The 23,437-nt window shown below is 47.4% G+C and overlaps 1 protein-coding gene across 1 annotated transcript in view; it reads left to right on the forward strand.

The window, feature by feature from the left end:
* Positions 1–9,659, forward strand: part of DLG5 (discs large MAGUK scaffold protein 5) — a 222,015-nt gene extending 212,356 nt beyond the window's left edge. The window contains exons 24-32 of the mRNA XM_007938647.2: positions 392–575; positions 1,193–1,341; positions 2,168–2,338; positions 2,844–3,040; positions 5,042–5,185; positions 5,497–5,624; positions 6,906–7,015; positions 7,707–7,816; positions 9,556–9,659. Coding sequence (XP_007936838.1) covers positions 392–575; positions 1,193–1,341; positions 2,168–2,338; positions 2,844–3,040; positions 5,042–5,185; positions 5,497–5,624; positions 6,906–7,015; positions 7,707–7,816; positions 9,556–9,659 — 1,297 coding nt within the window. The remainder of the gene's footprint in view (positions 1–391; positions 576–1,192; positions 1,342–2,167; positions 2,339–2,843; positions 3,041–5,041; positions 5,186–5,496; positions 5,625–6,905; positions 7,016–7,706; positions 7,817–9,555) is intronic.
* Positions 9,660–23,437: the final 13,778 nt, after the last annotated feature.

Genomic DNA, 23,437 nt, shown 5'->3' on the forward strand with positions numbered 1-23,437 from the left:
GCCATCTTGCCGGAACTCTCTCAAGTCTAACTTTTCTTAACCAGAACAAAGCTAGGGGAGCAGGTGCCATACCAGTGGGAAAGACATAGCCAAGGAGTGTTGTTGAAGCTGGGGCTTTGATTTTGACCCTTTCCCTAACTAGTTTATGACTTTGGCTTTGGGCTGTCTTTTCACCTCCTCTGAACTTTGGCATTATGCCCTATAAAATAAGTCAGTAGAACTAGCACGAGTGACTAGACAACCTCTCAGTTCCTGTGGTTCTTATCCCTCCCCTCCTAAGACCCCAGGAAGCAAGCAGAAAACAGTTAGGGACTTAGCCACTGCTTTATTTTTTTCATGCCCTCCTCCTCCCCAGAGCATGATTGAAGAACTTCATTTTCCTTCCTGAAAGGGTTGTGGGTGATGCCAGCAAGAAGACCCCAGAGCCACGCATTGTCTTCATCAAAAAGTCTCAGCTGGAGCTCGGGGTGCACCTTTGTGGCGGGAATCTGCACGGAGTGTTTGTGGCCGAGGTGGAAGATGACAGCCCTGCCAGGGGCCCAGACGGCCTTGTGCCAGGGGACCTCATCCTCGAGGTGAGCACTGAGCCACTGAGCAGGCCGGGCCCCACTCCATCCCTCACACTCGGTTTGCTGCAGCCTTGAAGGGCCTTGGAGGTAGAGGAGCACATGGCCTCATATCGTAGCCTCTGTCAGTTCTTCTAATTCGTATAAACCCAGAATGCTGCCGAGACCCTTGGGGTAGGTCTCTGGGAAGCTCAGCAGCCCAGTGAAGGAGCCCTGAGGGCAGAGCCCAGCCTGGGTACAGGGGATGTGGGGGGAGGGGAGTTGCTTTGCTCTTATGAGCAGCAGGAAGGACTCTGATTGGATGGGGAGGTGTTGTCTCCTCCTTACTAGGTCCACTAGACAGGAGGGGTGGCTCATACGTATTTAAAGGTACACGTAGCATAAGCAAGGTGAAATGCCATATTTTGAATATTCCACACTTGGTGGAGGACTGGAGCAGGGTTTTCCCTGGGACAAGCTCTAGAGGACATGGGCTCTGGGGGAGACCACTTGAGCCCACCTGCCCCACCTCCAGAGAGGAGGCAGGTAGAGGCTCAGTTAAGGGGGTGTTGAGTTTCTGCCTCACCTCTGCACTGAGTCCTTGCAGCGTCTGCCCTTCTGACCTCACCCTGCTTGTTCTTGGGCAGTATGGTACTCAGGACGTGCGGAACAAGACAGTAGAGGAGGTATACGTGGAGATGCTGAAGCCTAAGGATGGTGTCCGCCTGAAGGTGCAGTACCGCCCCGAGGAGCTTACCAGGGTCAAGGGCCTGCCTGGGGACGGCTTCTACATCAGGTACCAGAGGCAGTTCTAAGGCTGTAGGTTGAGGGAAGTTGGCTTCAGTGGAGACTGTGTTCCTTGTAAATGTCTCTATGTGTTTGTTGTTTCCAAAGGGGGAGGCTATGATAGTCCTTACTTAGCCCTGTGGTACACACGCTCATGATAGGATGCTTGTGACTTGAGGGCTTAAAGGATGGGGCTTCATTATTTGGGGTTAGGGCTGGGGGCATTTTGAGGCCACGCCCAGTTTCCTCTGGGCTCCATGCCTCTCCTGACCCAGGAGAGCCCTCTGCAGGTATAAGTAGACTGAATGACATCCACAGTGTCCTGGCATATTGTTGGGGGGTGGGGACCAGCATCAGGCATTTTCTTGGAGGGGTTCACAGCTTTCTTCATGAATCTGAAGCTCTAAGACCACAAAAGTAAGAACCACTCATCACCTGAGGACCATGAGATGCAGTGCCCTGTGTCTGGGGGCCCCCAGTTGCGGGAGATGGCATGTTTTTATCCAAGGGAGATTCTAATCTGTAGTAACCATGACCCTTGCTCTTGGAAGGAGAAGGCATGGCCTTGGTTCTGGGCAAGTAGTTTTTCATCTAATGGGAATGAGGCAGCCCCAGTTCTGAGGAGCCTTCAGTCTCGGGGAAGTGTGCTTCCTATCTGGAAGGAAGGTACATCTTTGTCCTTTTACCAAAAACGTGTGGGTCCCTTCTTTGGGAGCCCCTAGGAGATTGAGGAGAGGTGCTTCCTGGCCTTGGAATAACAGTTTCTGGTATGAGGGAAGCTTAGAACAGTATGCCTAGGGGCTCCTCTGACGGGCTCTCCACCTCACTCCGCCCAGGGCCCTGTATGACCGGCTGGCAGAGGGGGAGCACGAGCTGAGCTTTAAGAAAGACGACATCCTCTATGTTGATGACACCTTGCCCCAGGGCACAATTGGCTCCTGGATGGCCTGGCAGCTGGATGAGAATGCCCAGAAGATCCAGCGTGGACAGATTCCCAGCAAATATGTGTATGTGTGTGGGGTGTGGGTGGGCGGCAGAGGGGCCTGGAGCCGTCCCACGGGATTCGGGCAGGTGTCCAAGGTATAGGGGGACTAATTCTGTGGCTCATTGCAGCCGCTGGTCTGTCCACTTTGCTGAGCTTGCTTGTCCAAAAAGCTGCTCTGAGCAAGAGCTCACGTAGTAAGCACAATGGCAACTCAGGAAGCATAGTTTTAATGTCATCTAGTGAGAGGTGTTCTGACGACAGTTCCTTTTGAGTTTGTCCTGAACACGTCATGGTCAGAATTGGCCTGATCTGAGAGGTTGTTCCTGATGCTGGTGTTCATGTTGCCCCCACAGCAGGGGGAAGAAGGGCTTTGTGGGGCAGGGCGGGGGAAGGGAGCTGTGAAGTCTGCAGAGCCTTGTTGAGGGAGGCCTGGACTCCACCCTGGCTCTTGCCCTTCTCACCGTCGCACTGTGGGCATGTAGATGGGGCCTGGACCTTTCCCAGCACTGCCACTCTTGTGACCACAGGATGGACCAAGAATTCTCCAGGAGGCTCAGTGTGTCTGAAGTCAAAGACGACAACAACTCTGCCAAGACGCTGTCGGCAGCTGCACGCAGATCTTTCTTCCGCAGGAAACATAAGCACAAACGCAGAGGGTCCAAAGATGGGAAAGACCTCCTTGCCTTGGACACCTTCTCCAATGACTCTGTTCCCCTCTTTGAAGGCAAGTGACTGCCTGCTTTCCCAGTGGGCTCACAGAGGAGGTTTGCTGTTAATCACAGCATCCTCGAGACAGTGACTTAAAGGGAAAGTTACTTTTCTGTCACCCAAAAGTGGCACCATTCTTCACAGTCTTTGATCCTTCTGCAGCTTCCATTCTCAAGGTCTTCCGTGGCCACTGTGGGTCACTGAAACTCCAGCCATCTTGCCCATGATTCAGGCAGCAGGAAGGGGGAAGGGGGGAAGGGGGAAGGCAAAAGTGTGCCTCAGCTGAGTGGGCCTCTTTAGACAGCTTAACCTGGCCAGGCTTCCACCTCATGGCTCCCACCTGCATCTCATGGCCACTTGCATCTGCAGGGAGTCTGGGAAAGATAGCATTTTATCTGGGAAAGATAGCATTTTATTTACCCAGACTTTAATATAGCAAAGGAGGGAGTGGGAAGCATTGAATATAGGCAAAAGATAGTCTCTGTTCAGTGGTGTTACTTTTAGTGTGTTTAAGGCATTATAGCTGCTTGGTGGTAGCCAAGGGCCACCAGGTCTCTACAGAACTTTGGCCTTTTCCAACCTCATTCTTGTGTCAGTTAATGATTCCTACAAGATGCTCCCAGGGTAGGATGCTGACCCTGGACTAGAGTTGAGTGTTAGGGGTGTCAAGTATCCTTTGACAGATGGCCCTGTGGAGAGGGCACATTTGTCCCATAAAGTGGGAGTCTTTTCTGAATACTACTCCCAGGACCTCGGTGGGTGTCTACCACCCAAGAATGAGAGCACCCCCAGGCAAGCAGGGTATGTGGGGGCAATAAGCAGCAGAGGACAAATCAAGACCTTCAACCCCTGCAAGTTGAGTTAATAACCCCCTTAGTTCATGGCCTACTCTCACTGTTAGTTAGGATGAGGGTTAGCCCATTGCTTGCTTTTGGTTGGCCTCTGAGTCAAGGGTCAAGGGTCATTTTTCCATTTTTAAGAGTGAAATAGATATAAAAAAAAAAAAAGACTATTAGAACAAAAAAGGACCATTAGCCTTTTAGAGCTAATGTTGTTGTTATGTGCCGTCAAGTCGGCCCCAACTCATAGCGACCCCTCCTTGGGTTTCCAAGGCAGTATCACTACAGAAATAGATTGCCCTATCTTCCTTCCAAGGAGTGGCCTGTGGGTTTGAACCGCCAGCCTTCTGGTTAGCAGTCATGTACCTTAGGCACTATGCTACCAGAGCTCCTTTTAGAGCTAATAGTTGCTATGTTTTGCCTTCAAAGCCTAAAATACTTACTGTCTTGCCCTTTACAGAAAAAGTTTCCCAGCCCCTCAAGGGTTAGTGTTTTTTGTTTTGTTCTCCCTTCATCCATTCCTTTGATCTCCACTCTCACATTTTTCAGTCTCTCTTTCTCCCATGGACACCATCTCCAGTGTGTTTGGTGCATGTGTGTGGTTTGCCACTTCCTAAGGCTTGTCCTTGTCTGCATGCGTGTCTGGCTCACACACTGTTGGTCGCCTCTGTTCCAGCCATGGGCAAAGTTTAAGGGAGTGGGAGCTTGCCTTCTGCTCAGTGCCCTCAGACCAGCTGGTTTATGTGGCCACACCTAACTCATGTGGCTACACCTAACTTCGGGAGAGGCTGTGTCACTAAACTAAAGGCTGTGTAAAAAGGTTTTGCCACTAAAGAGGAGAGTGGACAATGGAGGGAGTTAAGCAGGCATGTCAGATTTTCACAGTTAGGACAGGAGGTTGCACTCCAGAAAGATCAGAAGCTGGCTCGAGGCCAGATGGCTTGGTTTGCCTGAGATGTGGGACTTTCAGGGCTGAAACTGAAAAAGTCCCCGGCAAATTAAGATGAGTCAGTCAGCCTAGTTGGCTCTAGTTTGTGCCATGAAGTGGGTGGGCCTTTCAGGGAGGGGAGCATGGATGGGCAAGGTTGGGGAGCATTCAGTCCCTAGTCTTTGCCCTCACTCCATGCTCGACCAACACCCTGATGACAGTGCACCTCTCTCTCTCTCTCTCTCTCCAGATCCAGTGAGCCTAGCTTACCAGCGAGTGCAAAAAGTGGACTGCACCACTCTGCGGCCAGTCCTGATTTTGGGGCCGTTGCTGGATGTGGTGAAGGAAATGCTGGTGAACGAGGCACCTGGAAAGTTCTGCAGATGCCCTCTTGGTAAGGAAGGCCCTTGCCTGCCAGGTGTGTCTGTGTCTGTGTCTGTGTCCATGTCCACACTGTCCTGGCCAAGCATGGTATGGCCAACCCAGGGCAAGTTACACAGTGTTTTTCAGAGGCTCAGCAGATAAGACCTGGGTTAGTTCAGGGTTTGGCCCCAGGCCCTTTATCCTAAGAAGAAGACATAGCCTTCATTCCTAAAGGCTGCTGTGCAAGACATTCTCTGCCTCCCTTATGGCCAGGTCATGCTGCAGTGGCTTGGCATAGACCAGAGGGGTGTGGTATCCTGACTCCATGTATGTTCCTTACAGAAGTGATGAAGGCCTCGCAGCAGGCCATCGAGCGGGGTGTCAAGGACTGCCTTTTTGTTGACTATAAGCGGAGGAGTGGCCACTTCGATGTGACCACGGTGGCTTCAATAAAGGAGATCACGGAAAAGGTACCTGTTGCTTTTGGCGAGGGCTGCAGGCACCTGTTTGAGCCTGAGGCCTGGGCCCCTCCCCGGGTATGTGTCTGGCCCTTGTGCCCTTGGTCTCCTTGCATCTCCCAGGCCACAGTGAGCTCACCCTTGCCATGTCAGCCTGAGTGCCCCTTCTCCTCGCTGCCCTCATTTGCTGTGTGAGCAGAGTCCTTGCTTCTCTGTGCTTCTACTTCCGTAAATATCAAGTGAATCTCTTGGCAGAGAGTCACCCTGTGCACTTGCCAACCCCCTACCTCCTGAGGGCTTTGAGCATGTTGAAGAAAAGCCTTTCACAGAAAGTCTGAAACAGGGTCCAGAGTCTGTCTTCTGAACTTACATACAGAATTTTATGTTTGTGGCCTTATTCTTGGGAGAGGGACACAGCTCCATCAGGTCGTCCTGGGGTCCAAGCCCCTGAAAGACTTAAGAACTGTTGAGCATACTCAGCTCCATTTGCAGCATGAAAGAGATGGGGGGATCTGCAAGGTGTGGAGAAGGCAGCCACTCCGCCTGGCCCTGTCCTTTCTGAGTGGCAGTCTCCCTCACTGGGGCTATGGTTCTATGCTGGCTTGCACAAAGAAATTGGCTTCTTACAGCATTAGTGCACATTGCCCAGTTGAAGTGGCAGACCTCCCGTTGGGAGTAAAGTAAAGTAGAAAGCTTGCCAGTGGTTGGGCCCCTCGATGGAGCCTCATTGGGTAGGTGGATGGGTGCTTGTGGCCTTTCTCTGACTCACGCTTCATCTGGAAGCTCAGGGGACCCAGGAACATATTTTGGACACAGCCTTCCCTGACTATAGCTTCCTCTTAAGTTCTCTGATTATTTGCTCAGTTTGGCAGAAGTAAGGGTTCTGAGGCCAAGATGAGGGAAGGCTCTAAGAAGGTCCTAGTGTCTGGGTGAAGAGAGGACAGGAAGTTTGGAGTTGGCCATCCACACCCGGGTTGGCCCTGGCTCCCAGACTTGACTGTCTTCGCAGCTCACAGCCAGCGGGGAGATGTTTCCCCGGGTAATACTTCCTTACAGCTTATCGTGTGTGGTCTTCGTGAAAGATTGGTTTCGCTGCCTTGTTCACAGAACCTTATGTGTTTGTTTATGGAGTAAGGAAGAACTGTATGCGGTGAGGGGTGGGACTCTTTGGTACAGGAAGGAGTTTATTGCCTTGGATAGGAGAAGGGCTGGGAGTGTCCTCAGAAAGGCCCAGCCCCGTGTGCATACAACCCGCCCTCTGTCTGGTGCTTACCACCCTCTCACCTCCCTTAGAACCGGCACTGTCTACTGGACATCGCCCCCCATGCCATCGAGCGACTCCATAGCATGCACATCTACCCTATCGTCATCTTCATCCACTACAAGAGTGCAAAGCAGATCAAGTAGGTGGCTGACTGTCAGGGTGTGCCTAGGGCCTTGGGGGATGGCCTTGGGGGATGCTCAGGCAGCCCCATGCAGAAGGGGAGTGAGTGTGGGGGTAGAAGAAGGAGAGACTTGCCTATTAGACTTGAAGTTGGCAGCATGTGTTAGAAAGGACCTCCCCTTCTCAGGAGGCCCCTGACTATCGGGGTGCTGCCACAGTTCGTTTTGTCTGCACAGATCCCCTCCCACTCTTCCATCCACTTTTTTTCCTCTCTTGCCTTTTAGCTTGGTGTTTAGAAGGACACAAGAAACTAGGAGACCTGGGCAAGGTCCAGTTGGGCCATGAACTAGCTGACTTGTCATTTTGATAAGCATTTGCTTTCACTGAGTAAAAGTACTTTGTTTTCCCTCATTGGTTGGACCAGCTGCCCACAAGTCTGTTTTCTGTTTCACCTTCCTGTGCTTCTGAGCTTCTGTACCTGCAATTGGGGGCCAGCTGCTGTGTCTACCATCTGTGTGCACGCACTGGGGCACCCATCATCCCCTTCCCACCCACATCTCCCTCTGGAATCTGAAGCTGTTGCTTTGCTTCTGAGGAGTGCACACAGAGGGGGCTCTACAACAGCCCAATCTCAGTGGTGACAAAGAAAGTGACAAGGAGAGCCTAGGAGAGGTGAGAGGCTCAGCTTGGTTTCCTGGGTGTCCCAACAGGGAGCAGAGAGACCCCATCTATCTACGGGACAAAGTGACCCAGAGACATTCCAAAGAGCAGTTTGAGACGGCTCAGAAGATTGAACAGGAGTACAGCAGGTACTTCACAGGTAGGTGGGTGTGAGTCACTGGGAGAAGTAGCAAGCAGGATGCAGAACCTTTCCAAAGACTTCTGTTGTAGAAATGGTGATAGCTGGTGCTGATTGGGTGCTTGTCGAATGTTTTTCCATCAAAGGCACTTTCTGTTGCAAGTGAAATGTTCTCATTTCCATCACTGGTCAGCACCAGGAATTTTACAGATTGGAATGTAAATGTTACTAGTTTTGGCACCAAGTCATGGTCTGGCCTTTTCCACTTGGATTCTTACCTGTGCAGTAGCGGGACTGCCTCACAGCAAGGAGATACCCTGTCTCATAGCTCCAGCGTCCATAGCAGGTCAGGAACTGGGGTCCTGGTGAGCCAGTGGACCAAGTGGCAGTGATTGGCTGTCTACCCCATAAGGGAAGGACAGCTTCATCATAGGATTTTGTAAAGAAAAGCCACAGACTTATTATCTCTGACCTTTGGAACAAAAGTAGCCTGGCTCTAGTTTATCTGCTGCTGTTGTACTTTCTTGTTTTCAATCTCTTCCATGAAATTGAAGGAGCCCTGGTGGTGAAGTGGTTAAGAGCTTGGCTGTTAACCAAAAGGTTGGTGGTTCAAACCTACCAGCTGCTCTATGGGAGAAAGATGTGGCAGTTTGCTTATGTAAAGATTACAGCCTTGGAAACCCTATAGGGTAGTTCTGCTTTGTCCTGTAGGGTTAGTATGAGTCAGAATTGACTCGATGGCAATGGGTTTTCCATGAAATCAGTCATTTGTAGATTATATTGTGGTCATAAAGAGGAGTAGATTTTAATTAAATTATAGAGAGTGTTGTGATTTAATACAGTGCTTCTCACACAGCCTGTGGTCAAGCATCAGTATTGTGTGTGTTATCTAATCCATCACAGATGAATGCTTTTGTCAAATGTACAAAACATGAATTACTAGAGAAGTAAAATTTAAAAACCCGAAGACTTATAAAATGCAAGCCCAGGTTTTTAAAATTAGATCCAACACACGTAAAATTACTCTACCAAGTTTCTCTAGCAGTTTCTAAAGGGTGTCAGTTTCTGTATGTACCTGACGCAGCCAGGAACAGTTTGTCAGCCAGTGCTGTTTTCTATGGGCCACACTCAGAGTGGCCCTGATCCTGTGTTGACCAAATTCGTGGTGCTGGAGCCCACAGAGCAGGGTGGGGCCAAAGTTTGATATGCTTCCTTGTCTTTGCCGCTGATCATCTTTTGCTACTGGTCTTCTCTGGGCTATAGCACACATAGCCTGTCTGGCTCCTGGCCATGGGATTTCGGGTTCCTTAAACTCATCATTTCCTATTGAATCCGTCTGATGATCATTATAGCGTCCCCCACACTAACTAACAGCTTTCTGGTATGCTGGGATTCCTACATTGTGAAAATAGTTAGGCAAACCCAGCCCAGGGTATTTCAGGGGTGAGGGTGGGTAGTAGATGTGAGTGGTCAGATCATGGTCATCACATTAAAGTGGCTGGGGATGCTTGGTGAGATTTGACCCAAGCCTCACTGGAGCCTATATTTTCAGCATTCTGAATAGTTGACCAGAGGGACAGAGAAGTAGAACTGATTTTGTGTTCAACTTTTTCTTCTCTTTTTCTTCCATAGCTTCTTGCTGATGGAGGAGAGTGGGGTGGGGGTGGGGAGGGCAGGAGTGCCAAGTGCCTCAAAACAGGCAGCAAACTTGGTCTTACTCTGAGCTGAATGATGTGTGTGCTTGGGGGGCTCTTTTGCAGGGGTCGTCCAGGGAGGGGCCCTGTCGAGCATTTACACTCAGATCCTGGCCAAGGTCACTCAAGAACAGAATAAAGTCCTGTGGATCCCAGCCTGCCCATTATAGAAGAGCTTCCACCAGCATAAATATGTGGCCCCGCTCGTTTTACCGACTGGAAATAGAGACATGTCTGTACGTAGACGAGGAGGGGAAGGACCCAGCAAACAAGGACTTCAGAAGCTCTACTCAGTGGACAGAGGGTAGTGGCCAAGGGGACTTCCGGCCTGGGCCAGCAGACCACATTCCTCTCACATGCGTGCTTTAAGACACACAAAACAAGAGTGCAAAAGACTTTCCATAAAGTGGGAGGGGAGCTGTTGGTCAATGTCATGAGACAAAGTGTATGTGAATTGCTGTATGGAAAGTGAATTTGCCCTGTAAATTTTCACCCAAATCACAATAAAAAAAAAAAAAAAAAAAAGACTTTCCATAGAAGGCTTCAGCACCAGCCTTTCTTTAGCCAGCCAGCCAGAGATGCTGCAAAGAGAACCTTTCAGACACAAGTTTACAAGCCTTTTTTAAGTATTTGGTTGATTATGTTTACTTGAACGGCTTCCTGTTATCAGTACCCAGCCCCCGCCTCTGCTGCCCACCCTTCTGTCGCGTTGGCATTAGTTTTGTTCCCGTTTTCAGCAAAACAACTCTGGAACCTCACTGGGGGCTGCTTTGCTTTGGGGGGGGATTCTTGTCAGTGGGACCAGTGCTTTGACTCGGCGGCGCCCCCTCCTGGAAGGGAGATTTCGTGACTGCAGATGCTTAGCCCATCGAGGGTGGCCGAGCCAGTGCCTTTGTGGAGCTGACGCGGCAGTGTCCTCCTCCCGCACACGGGGAAGACAGCTTTGGCAGTTTTACGGACTCTCAGAATTTTCTCTCCTGCCTTTGATGTCCTCTCATTTTCTCTCCATATGCACTTATTATTTAAGCGCTGCGTCTGGTCCCCTGAGCTCCATGGGTTCGCGATGACACACGTCAGGCTCTGGGCAGGGTGTTAGGCTCAGGCTGACACATGTCATGGGGTCCTTTGTAGGTTCTGTAAATAGTGACAGCCCTTTGTCAGTGCAATTTTTGCAGGGTAGTTTGTAGTCTTTATATTTGAGTGGGTGGCAAGAACATCAGCTCTTTTTAATACAAAAACATTCATGTTTCAGACTTTGAATTGAGAGCTCTGAGGGGAAGCATTATGACTTGTGTTACCACTGTCAAAAGTCTACAAATAATAGCAGGGGTCTTCTTAGTCTGGGTTACAGCACTCACGGCAGGGCCCACACACTGTGAGGATGTCTTTGTTTGGGGTCTGTTTTTGCACTTCTGATGCTGGGTGGCTCCGGCTGAAGACTCGCTGTGGCTCCTCAAACTGCATGTCCTGTTCTGAGGTGCTGTACCGGGCCCCTGTGTCACCGGAGCCAGACCCATGTTTTAATGCTGTTCCTAACATTTCATTCTACTAGCAGGAAATCTCTGATTTCATTTTTGTTTCTTTGTAATTTTAGGCACTAGATTGTAGTTTAGCTATTACTGATATTTTTTTTAAAGGGATATATTTTCTTGCACAGTTGTTCAAAAGAGAAGTTCAGTCATCAATGCTGTCCTTTCTTTTACAGGTACAAATTTTCTAGCTCAAAACAACTAAGAAAAACTGTAGACTATGTCTCGACCTATTCCTTTGATACCCTTCAGGGGCTGTTTTTCTAGATTGTGGATAGGGTGGGACTGTGATGGTACGTGTAAACAGACAGGTACTATTCTGACAGACTGGGATTTTCTGTACTAAAATGTTACTTTGTATCAAAAGTTAAACAAACTTTAGTACAACAAATAAAGGTCAATTTCTGTAACTTGAATAAATGAAGATATCTGTATTTCACTTGTTCTTCCTCTCTCCCCCAGCTTTCTCAGCGTCCCTTTATTCCTAAATTTGAGACAGCTTTCCTCCTCTGCAAGGAGCCTCTGCAGCACCAGAGCAGTGGCGAAGCGGTTAAAGCATCTGACTGCTGACCAAAAAGTCGGCAGCAGTTTGAACCCACCAGCCGCTCTGTGGGACAGGGATGAAGCAGTCTGCTTCTGTATAGATTTACACCTTTGGAAACCCTGGAGCAGTTCTCACCTGTCGGATAGGGTGGCTATGAGTCGGAATTGACTGGATGGCAGTAAGTTTTATTTTGTTCCCCTACAGAATGTAGCTGGAAGCGGCTAGCTAGTGTGTGAGGTTCTTTCTGGTTCTCATGATAATCAAAGACCCTTTTTCCTGCACCAGCCTCTGTCTGATGCCCTCCTTCCCTCCCATCTTGTCTGTCCATCTGTCCTAGTATTGCCTGGCTCTCCTGACTTCAGCCAGGCAGCTGATTTGTGTGTAAGGCTCAGACCCTGTGCTCAGGCACTCACATTCCAGCCTGCAGGTATGGGCTGGGCTGCAGAAACCAAAGCAGAGTAATGGAAGTCCTTTCCGCAAGGTCTCAAGGAGAGAAGGGTCAGGCCTGGCTCAGGGCAGCACTGGGAGAGAGGGCCAGCAATGCAGGGCTTTCCAGAGCAATCTCTTTCGGTCTGAAGATCCATGTTCTGGGGTGGTGGGAAAAGTGGGAGGCTTCACTTGTGGCAGCTGGGAGCCAGGGCTGGTTGCATTCAATGCCCTGAATCTTGGAGGGACATGAAGGTAGAATGTTTGAGAAAACTGTCATTGTGCAGTGGCGGCTGACCAGTGGGGACAGAGTTGGTGTTGGTGCCTCTGTGGGCCTTCCCTGCTGGATACAGTCCCACTGTGGGCCTGTAGTTTTTGCCTCATCTATCACAGGACTGTACGGGGGCTCTGGCTGTTAAGGGAGAGTGGGAGCTGGTGCAGCTGCCTGTGACCTAGGGCAGAACGCATGCCCTCCCTGCCTGTGTGTGTGTGAGTGCACACGACCACACTGCCCGCTGCACCTCCCACAGCCCAGCTCCTGTCAACCTCAGAAGGGGGCAGCTACCCTCTAGATGTTAAGTCCTCCACCTGGCAAATAGGGTATGATGTCTGCTTATTTTAGCAACAGTTTCTTTTAAAGAATTCATTTATGATGCCAAAAGCTTAACAGCTTCCAGCATTACCAGTGATTTTATTTTCTTCTTTAGACTTTTCTGTATTTTCTAATTTTCTACAGTGAATGTGTAGGTTTTCTTTTATGATTATAACACAATAATACGCCTTTTAAAAGGAAGCCTGTTAAATCACTGAAGTCACAGACTATTTATTTGCTGATGCACTGAGGCCTTGAAGGCAGCTCCCAGGACACAGGGCAACACCAAGGGGAACTCAAGCCTGGAGAGGCTTGTGGTGAAGAGGGGGATGCTACCACAACCAAATGGATCTCTGTATAGGTTAGTGTCTGCTCCACACAGGCTTAGATCATTCTGGAATGGCCAGCTGCGAGGCAGAGCTCACTTTCAGCCCTAACCACAGGCCTTGGACCAGTCACACTCTGTGGGCCTCAGAATCCTCGCCTCCAAAGATAATGAAGACTAGAAGGCTCTAAGGCTCTTCCCATGCCCACAACTGTGATTCTGTGATCTGAGGAGACAATAGTGGACTCCAAGGTATGGAACTCTGTTGCACTCCTGGTCCTACAGAAGCTGAGGTAAACCCCACCTCCAGGAGCATGGACATACAAGGTGACTCCATGCTAGGGAGTGGAAACAAAGGGTCTGGAGTGGGAGGCAGGGTCGTCCACAGCCTCAAGCCTTTGTTTTTGGTTGAGGCAGAGTTCTGAAGCTGAGCAGGGCTGCTGGCCAGCCCGGGGATTTACGCTGGGAAGCTGAGCAGCCACTCTCAGGTTTGGGCTGGTAGGGCAGAGTGTCATGAATGTCGAGGATCAGAGGAATGCAAGCAGGTGCGAGTGAACACAAGGCCAGCGTGGACTCAGAATGAGGGTGCTCAGCCCGGCAGTGGACCACAGTCCTCTCCAGTGGAGGCAACCCCCTACTGCTCCTTTCGGCTGGGTTTCTAGCCTGAGGTTTCCTCAAGCCCATTTTCTTCCATCTGCTCATAACCTCCTAGAATATAGTCTCAGTCCTCTCATGGTTTTCCCCTTCAGATTTCTTTGCTACTATGGGGTTATACCCCCCCAAAAAAAAAAACTGAAATGTGTCATATATGCAGAAGAGCATGTGCAACAGAAATATACAATTAATAAAATGAAGTGTCTCCACCTAAATGAAGGAATAGAACATGCCACTACCTTTCTTAGAAGCCCTTGCATGTCCCCACCCAGCTGAATTCCCCCTCTCTCCACTGAAGTAGCTACAGCCCCAACTCAGGGTATCTTCATTTCCTTGCTTTTCTGTATTGTTTTGCCCCCCTCTAGAGTATTTTGAGGAGCTCTGGTAGCATAGTGGCTAAGGCACTTTACTGCTAACCAGAAGGCTGGCGGTTCAAACCCACCAGCCACACCTCGGAAGGAAGATGAGGCAATCTATTTCCGTAGTGATACTGCCTCGGAAACCCAAGGAGGGGTCACTATGAGTTGGGTCCGGCTCGACGGCACATAACAACAACAACAGAGTATTTTGAAACAATATGTTGTTCAGTCCTGAAACTGAACCTCAAGCGCACTGTTGCCAGAGAAAGTGGATCCCTAGGTCGGAGAGGACGTGTGCTTCCTTGAGAATTTACAAGAGCCACTGCTGGGAAATCTTGGGTGAGTCCTGGAAAGATCGAGACTTCACAGTCAGGGCAGGGCAGTTGGCAGAGCTGTGCACAGACCAGGTCCTAAGAGTCTGGAAGAGATGTGCTCATAGGGAGGGGCTGCTGTTACTCTTTTTACACTCGCCATGCCTAGGTTTCAGGAAGGAGTCAAAGCTGAATGCTTCTGTGGGATAAAAGGAGAATCTCTAGGTGGTCTGGAAAGGCAGACAGTTCCTCAGCACCTGGCCAAGATGAACCTACTAGAAATGAGAAAGGGGGCCCCTTGTCTGCCCTTCACCCAGCGGTGTGAGGGCAGCAGTGATCTCGGAGCTTATAGCTCTCAGCATTCCTGTCCTGAGTTCCTGCTCTAAGCGTGACTAAACCAAAAAAAAAAAAAAGAGGAACCTATTGCCATCAAGTCAATTCTGACTCAGTGACCCTGTAGGACAGAGTAGAACTGCCCCATAGGGTTTCTAAGGCTATAAATCTTTATGGAAGCAGACTGCCTCATCTTTCTGAGATGGAGCAACTAGTAGATTTGAACTACCAACCTTTCAATTAACAGCCCAGCAGTTAACCACTAAGCCACCAGAGCTCCTGACCAGTTGTTCTCTTAAGTCTGGTGTTAGCTGTCATTCTGGTACCTTCCTCAGTTCTCCCTGTCAATGTCCTGGGAATTTTCTGGATTTGTTTCATTGGGTTTACTTTCCTTCTCTCCTGTGAATGACCTCCTGTTCTTGTCACATTTGAGGACAAAAGGTTAACGCTAGATTTGTATTCTTCCCACAGAAAGGTGACTAGGTTTACCTTCTCCAAGTATTGGTTCTGGGTTAAGAAAAAAACAACAAAGTCTGTGTTTATCAGTGATTACTGACTTCTTGTTAGGTGCCATCTAGTCAGCTTCAACTCATAGTGACCCTATGTACAACAGAACGAAACGTTGCCTGGTCCTGTGCCAACTTCACATTCTCTGCTATTGTTGTTGTTGTTGTTGTTATGTGCCGTCGAGTCAAACCCGACTCATAGCGACCCCTCCTTGGGTTTCCGAGGCAGTATCACTACGGAAGTAGGATTGCCCAACCTTCCGAGGAGTGGCTGGTGGGTTTGAACCGCCAGCCGTCTGATTAGCAGGCAAGTGTCTTAGCCACTATGCTACGAGCCCATTTTTGCAGTCACTCTATCACAGTCCATCTCATCAAGGGCCTTGCCCTTTTTTGTTGACCTTCCAACTTTACCAAGCATGACATCCCTCCTCCAGGGAATGTCCGGTTGGACAACATGTACATCTGAATTAGGGAGTTGGGGCGGGACTGGGAGTAGACCCTCAGGGCTGACAGTGAGGACTGATTTTGTGTTTTTTCCTTCCTTTCTGGAGTGTTTCTTACTCATTCACTGAAGATCCTAGACTGGTCCCCTCACTTTTTGATCTGTCTGATACCATTTTGTGCTTTTGCTGTTCTTTCAGGGAAATTCCTTCAACTTTTATCTTTCAAAACCTTTCTATTGAGTTTTTCAGTTTTGCTGTCATGTTTTTAATTTCCAAGAATACGTTTATTTTCTGCATGTCCTTTCTTTTAGAGCTTACTGTACTTGTTACATGAATACAGTATCTTTCTCTTATCTGAGGTAGCGTAGATTTTTTTCTTCTTAGCACATAATTCTGATTCCTCTGAGCTCCACCCCCCTGACTTATCTTGGTTGTTACTTGCTTAGAGATAGAGGCTTTATGCTCGGGTGTCTGGTAACCTTTGGGCATCTGCTAATAATTAAGATGAGAGATTTAAAAGTCTAGAATACATGGGTAGGATTGTAGTCGCAAGTTTTATTATAGGATGGCCTGGCTGGACTATTCAGTGGAGAATCTTAATAATCATCTCTAGGGCTTTAAGAGCTCTGGTAGCATAGTGCCTAAGGCACTTGACTGCTAACCAGAAGGCTGGCGGTTCAAACCCACAAGCTACTCCCTGGAAGGAAGGTTGGGCAATCCTACTTCTGTAGTGATACTGCCTCGGAAACCCAAGGAGGGGTCGCTATGAGTCGGAACCGACTCGATGGCACATAACAACAACAACAACAACAACAGGGCTTTCTTTGGGGGGTTTGTCAGATTCCTCAAAGGAGTCTTTCTTCTTGGATGAGGGATCAGGCTGCATGGCAGCATTCTGTGAGCCAAGTGGGGAAAGAGAGCCAGGGCTCTTTGCATTCAGCATTCAATATGGCCGCATATGATCACTTGATCCTTTTGTCTTCAGTAAGGAGCTCTGGTAGCATAGTGCCTAAGGCACTTGACTGTTAACCAGAAGTCTAGCAGTTCAAACCCACCAGCCATTCCTCGGAAGGAAGATGGGGCAATCTACTTCCGTAGTGATACTGCCTCGGAAACCCAAGGAGGGATCACTATGAGTCGGGTCCGACTGGATGGCACATAACAACAACATAACAATGGCACCCATGCTCTGAACTTAGTACCCTGTAACCCAGAAATCCTCTCTTAACGCTCTCCAGAGAATAAACCTCTGGCTTCTGCCAGACTGAGGGAGAAGCACTAGCCCTATAGCTTAAAATGAAAAGAGGGAATCCCACTTGGACCCATTCCATGCTTAAGCTGTTCCCTTCATCTCAAGTTCTGCAAGGAACAGTGCTGCAGTTCCTTATCTTTGCATTCAGTTTCTCTACAGGTTTGGGATTTGGCATTTTCCAGTTTGGTGAATCTAGTCCATTTACTTTTCAGCTTCTAAAATGACTTTGCTGATGTTGCCTTACCCGCTTTTTTTGTAGTTCTAGATTTACACCTTTTTTTTTTTTTAAGCCTTTTACTGTATTTACTATGTCTAGTAGAGGTTTTAGGAGGTCTGGTGGCACAGTGCCTAAGGCATTAGATTGCTGACCAGAAGGTTGGTGGTTCAAATCGACCAGCTGCTCTGTGAAAGGAAGATGGGGCAATCTACTTCCATAAAGATTTATCACCTCGGAAACTCAGTGGGGGTCGCTATGAGTTGAAATTGACTTGATAGCAGTGAGTGAATAGAGGCTTTAAGGACTCTGGTGGCCCAATGGTTAAGTGCCTGGCTGTTAATTGAAAGATTGGTGGTTCCAATCCACTAGCTGCTCGGCAGGAGAAAGATGTGGCAGTCTTGTTTCCATAAAGATTATATATAGCTTTGGAAACTCAATGGGGCAGTTCTGCTCTATCCTATAGGGTCACTATGAGTTGGAATTGACTCCACAGCAATAAGTTTTAAGAGAAGCAAAATTAAGTTTATCAGTTGGCTTTCTTAACCCACAGGTAATGTGCACACCTGTTGGTATTCATCTATTACTATCATTTATTGGAGTCTTGGAGGAGACTAAAATGTAGACCTCATTCTTTTTAACAGCAGCCTGCCTTTCTAGTTTCCAGGTAGGGCAGGGCACAACTAAAGAAGCAAAACCAGCAGGAACCAGTATGATATAGATAAGCGTTTCTTACAAGGATTATTCAGCTTATATGGTTGTAGGTGCTGGCTAAGTCAATCCAAAATCCATAGGGTTGGCAGTCAAGACCAAAGTCACAGGTAGGGTGGAACCCACTAGTACAGGCAGGCCAAAGCTGTTGTCTGCAGGCAGCCAGGACAAGAAGACAGGATGGAACGCCACATGGACAACCCACTCAGGCTGCTGTACCCACGGGTGGAATTTCTTCTCTTTCCAGAAAGCTTCAGCTTTTAGGGATTGAGTAAGGCCCACCCAGATTATTATGTAGGGGACACCCTTACTTAAGGTCAACTGATTAGGGGCTTCAATTACGTACCTAGCTTAGTGTTTGAATAACTGGGGACAGTAACCTAGCCAAGTGTTGTTGTTGTTGTTGTTGTTATGGGCCGTCGAGTCGGCCCCGACTCATAGCGACCCCTCCTTGGGTTTCCGAGGCAGTATCACTACGAAAGTAGGATTGCCCAACCTTCCTTCCGAGGAGTGGCTGGTGGGTTTGAACCGCCAGCCTTCTGGTTAGCAGTCAAGTGCCTTAGCCACTATGCTACCAGAGCTCCCAACCTAGCCAAGTAGACACATCAAAAAAGCCATCACAGTGTCTTTACTAATAACCTGCTTGACTAGTTCCCCAGGAAAAGGCACTTAAATTGTTTTGTTGTTTGTGTTTATAGACACCATTTAACTTTATCTTCATAGGAACTTCTGTGCAGAATTTACAGTTTATAGAAAAGCACATCAAGGCTTTGGACAATTTCAGTAAATTACGTAACCCCTTTTCATTATGTCATACTACTTTTTGGGGTTAAAAACAAAAACTTGTGTTTGTCTGGGAGTTGCTCTCTTTGGCTTCTTTCAGATGTTGATCCTTTCCAGAACATCTTAGAACCATTTACCACCAGCTCTAAGGAAGTAAACCATCTAAACTACCTTAATATCCTCCTACCCAAGACACTAAAAATGAACTGAGATGCTGAGAAGTACGACTGTGATGAGAGCAAGTGGGATCTGGAGGGCAGTGGTACCCACCTGCAGACTGAGCCCTGGGGGTGGGAGTGGGGCAGTTGCACCTGAATGCCAGGGGCACAGCTGATATCTCAGGTGCACCTCAGAGCACATAATCAATCATTTATTTGGAAAAAGGACAGAATCAGAAGTGGCTTCAGGTTTGGAAACAACATGGACTGGTAATAGCTCACCATGGAAACAAGGAAACGATGCATATAAAATCGCAAGGTACTTTGCTGGAGATGACAGTGGTTTCTTTCTTGGACAGACATTCTATTTTTTATTCAGGTCATCTGCTAATAATTAGAATGAAGATATTTTACAACTTTACACTTGCCATGAAGCTTGGTAACGTGTTTACATTTTTGTGTTTCAAATAGATTAAATATTTACTTCCATTAACACTTTATAAGTTCTGAACAGTTCCCTTGTTCTTAAAACCAAATTGTTTCTCAGAGTTGCATTTTTTAAACTCTTCTAAATAATGGATTGTTTCTAAGGCCCACAGGCGCTACTAGACTAAGCAGGTGGTTCTCCAGGAGGCTGTTGCTTGAAAGCTGTCTTCATTTGGGGTGAAGAGTTTGCTTAAAACCAAAAATCTCAAGAATTGAATCTGAAAGATTTGTGTCCTTGGGGATCAGAAGACAGGTTCCTTCTTTCAGGTTAAAGCCCAGGTAATTGGCTCTTAAAAATACAGGAATGAAAGCTAGGTATTGGGGGGGGAGGGGTGGTCCAGTTGGGAGGTCTGCGCCACTGGCTTCCGAGTGCTGGGAGCAAAGGCTGCTGGGAGTCTGTTCACCACCAGGTCACAGGTGAGCCTCCCAGCCCAGGTGGAGACCTGTCTTCAAGTTCAAGTGTACGACTGCAGGAACTTACGTGATGGAGGTGATGTGTGAATGAGGACTTAAGGATGTCCTTCCTAATCTTCCTTGGTTTAGAAGACCTCTCTCTGGAAAGATTTGGTGATCAGACTTTCCTGGAGGTACGCTTTTTTTTTTTTTTTTCTTCAAAAGTAGAAAAAAAAATGCTATAAAAGATTTATACACTAAGATGTCTCACTTCCCAGCTCTCATCCCAGGTTACACATTTTTATCAGTTTCTTTACCCCTATTACTTCTTGGAGTAGATGCCAGCTAAGGCAAATATGCACTGCTGTCTCCTCTTTCTCACCAGGAGGGCTACATACACTGTCTTCTGTATCTTATTTTTTTTCATGTAACATAAAATACCAAAATACTGGTATAGGGTATTTTTGGTTTGCCAGTATTGTAGGCACCACTGTGGTGGCAAATGTTGTTGTAAGATCTGAGCAAAAATGCAGAGAGCTTCCAGGCCAGTAGCCTAGAGGCAGGAAAACCAAAAAAAAGAACCAAACTCACTGCCATGGGATCTGACTCATAATGACCCCTCCTTGGGTTTCCAAGGTGGTATCACTACAGAAGTAGATTGCCCAGCCTTCCTTTTGAGGAGTGGCTGGTGGGTTTGAACCTCCAGCCGTCTGGTTGGCAGTCAAATGCCTTAGGCACTACACCATGAGAGTTCCAGAGGCAGGAAAAGGCAAGTCTGTATCAGGTGGGCCCCAGGAGACAAAGCCTGTTGTGCAGGTCTCCGACTGTGATAGAGGCGAAGTCACTACAATGCTAAGCAGTCTCATTGGAGAAGAAGGCCAGACACACTTGGGATAGGGGTGGGTGTATGTGTGTTGGGGGGACATCCTTGAGACTGAGCTTTAATTAGCATTTCTCGGTTTTCCTGCGCAGTTGAGAACAGGGAATTTGGTTTATATATATATATAATTAAGATGTCTTACACTGAGCTGGACTTGAACAGGCTCCTTTGCCAGTACTGAAGCCTCAGCCCCTACACTTAGGAATTGTGTGGTGATCTCTGTACATGGAACAACAGCTTGTGCAAACCCTAGGGTTCCAGGGGCCTGGAAGAGTTTCTGCTTGAATTCAACAGAAAGGAGGCCCATCTTGACATACCCCCTTACTGTTATATAATATCCTGAACTTGAGTTGGGTTGAGACATGAAGGAAAGGGCTTGAAGAAGGGGGACATGAGTGCTATTCTTTTAAGGGTCGTGGGAAGTTAGAGGAAGTGTGTGATGGCTGCCCAGAGGAGGGACATGGCAATGTAGTTTCCATTGAGGAAGAAGAGAAGTTGATGGCATTCTAGCAAGCCCACGGTCCGGTGGCATTGGCAGTGTTATTAGCATGTTTAGCCCAATGTAATCCGGGAGGAAAGAAGGTTGGCCCTCAACAGTCTTGGGTGGTATGCAGTGCAGAACACCTGCTGTGTACCACATACTGTGCTAGGTGGCTTTCATGTGCTATCTGCTTTATATTTTCCCAAGAATAAAATGCTCAATTTTTTAAAATGGTCAGTAGTTGATTATAACATTCTTTTATTCGAATTAAACTTATGAGACCAATTCAATTAACGAAATACCTCATGAAAAGAAGGGCAAACATTGTCATTTAAAACATAATATTATTTTGATATATTGAGCCAGATAGTCACAACTTGACACAAAATTGCATATTTTGTGAAGCACAGTTAAGATTAAAATAAATTCTAGATGAAAAGTAAAACCATCTTTTTACTGCAAATATTAATATATGCAATAGGGGGAAACATGCAAACAATATGGTGGTGTATGAAAAGCATGAGAGGGTCCCTCATCTGTGACAGTGTGAGCAGTCTGGCAATTACCACCTTAACTGTGACCACAGTAGGCATCAGATGATTAAACACCAGCTACTATGATCTTCTCTAGATAAAACACGAAGTACACAGCATCACCTGTGATGTGTTCTTGCCAAAAATGCTTAACCAGAATCTAATCAAAACTTTAAATCCAACCACCAATTTCAGGAAATTTAGGGTAGAGAAGAATAAATTAAAAGGCACCATGAAGAAAAGTAGGCAAATCTAAAATGTACCCTAATTCACAAAACAGTGTCATGGTCTATGCAATTGCTGTGTATTTAAAATTAGTGTGTGTGTGAGGGAGGAGGGGCTATTTTAGATTTAAAAGAATCTTAAGAGACTTCTATTACCAAATATAAGCCAAAACTATGTATTTAAAACAAAACAAAACAAAAAATGTATATATATAAAGGCATTTGGGGAACATTTGAGGAAATTTGATTATGGACTGTTGTTGTTGTTAATGTGCCGTCAAGTCGGACCCAACTTGATATTAAAGAATTATTATGTTAGAGTGTGCTAAAGGTATTGTGTAGGAGAATATCTGAGCTTCAGAATATCTCAAGTATTGAGAGATATTTCTGATGTCATTTTTTTTAACGATTCCGCAAAAAATATAGTACCTCCCTTCATATTTTCACCTAAACAAAATCAGAATTGACCTTATAGATTTTTACCCCCTACCTAATACCATGGGGTCTTTTCCATGTCAGAACATAAAGGCTAGCTTCCCCATTCTTTTTAATGGCTGTACACATAGTATTTATTTGGATGAATGTCCCATCATTTATTTAATTCGTTCTATATTGATGATGTAGTTTTTGTTGGTTTATTGTTCTTATCATTTTTCTGCTGTTAAAAGCATTGTCTAACTTTAAATTCTCAAAGGAACAGTAGAGCCAGGCTTCGTTGCTTGCAGAGCTCTGGGCTTTTTCTGTTATACCATGTTGCCAAACAAGTCTCATAAAATAGGTGCTTCCCCTAGTCTCTCCGAGACTGATCTGTCACTTTGTGTGTAATTTGGGGACAGTTAATTGGGAGGATCAGGAGATAAGACCAATAAGATAGTGTCTTTGTAGGACCAAGGACTACTGCTCTGGAAAACTAAGCTGCTCTGTCACTGTCATCAACAGAAAATGGATCTCCCACAATTCACTCCTGTCTTTCTCATTTAGGTTTCCTGCATTTGTGCCTGGCAAAGTCATGTGTTTACACCCTACATGGGAATCTGAGAAAACAAGGGCTTCTGGCTTGAGGAGGCAAGACTCCTTAATTAATAATAGAAGAGGAATGTACCAAATATGCTTCAAATGTACACCATGGTGGTACAGGGATTTACTTGGTGTGGTTCTTCTGGCCATGGTCTTTGTGATTCTCATCAGGGGCTTTGTGGCCCACCAAGGGGGACCTCACTGCCATCAAGAGAGAAGAGCCAAAGGTAGTGTGGAGTGCATCCTTGGACCTGAGTTCCCAGTGCTAGACCTCCTTGGCAGAGACCAGCTGAGAAGACAACAGAGAGACAGGTAGAGAGATGATAGAAAGGCGGCGGCGGCAGCAGCCAAGGCAGCAGAACCAAGAGACCGGCACGAGATAGAGTGGTGGGCTTGCCGGCCTATGGAGTGAGAAAGCTGATTGCCTTTGGGCAGGAGGCTTGCTGGCAGAGTCAGGTGCACTTAGGTGCACCTATCGGCAGAGCTAAAAGAGCTTTGTAACACTTGCCCAAGCAGGGCAGGGGCCAAGGGCTAAAGAGAGGCGTGGCTGCAGGCATAGCAGAGAGGAGACTGTCCTGATAGAATAATTGTATCCTGAGCTAGTTCCTAAACGTGAATTATAACCTGTTACTTCCCTAATAAACCCCATAATCACGAATACTGTCTGTGAGTTCTCTGTGGCCATTACAACAAATTATTAAACCCAGCAGAGAAGTAGTATGTGCCATGGAAGGGACTATTGGTGTCAGAATTGGTCAAAGGGTTGGTGAGTGGTGGCATGTCTGGCCTCATAG

Source organism: Orycteropus afer, unplaced genomic scaffold (assembly GCF_000298275.1).
Source record: "Orycteropus afer afer isolate SDZICR_OR568_19922 unplaced genomic scaffold, OryAfe1.0 scaffold00052, whole genome shotgun sequence".
NCBI lineage: Eukaryota > Metazoa > Chordata > Mammalia > Tubulidentata > Orycteropodidae > Orycteropus > Orycteropus afer.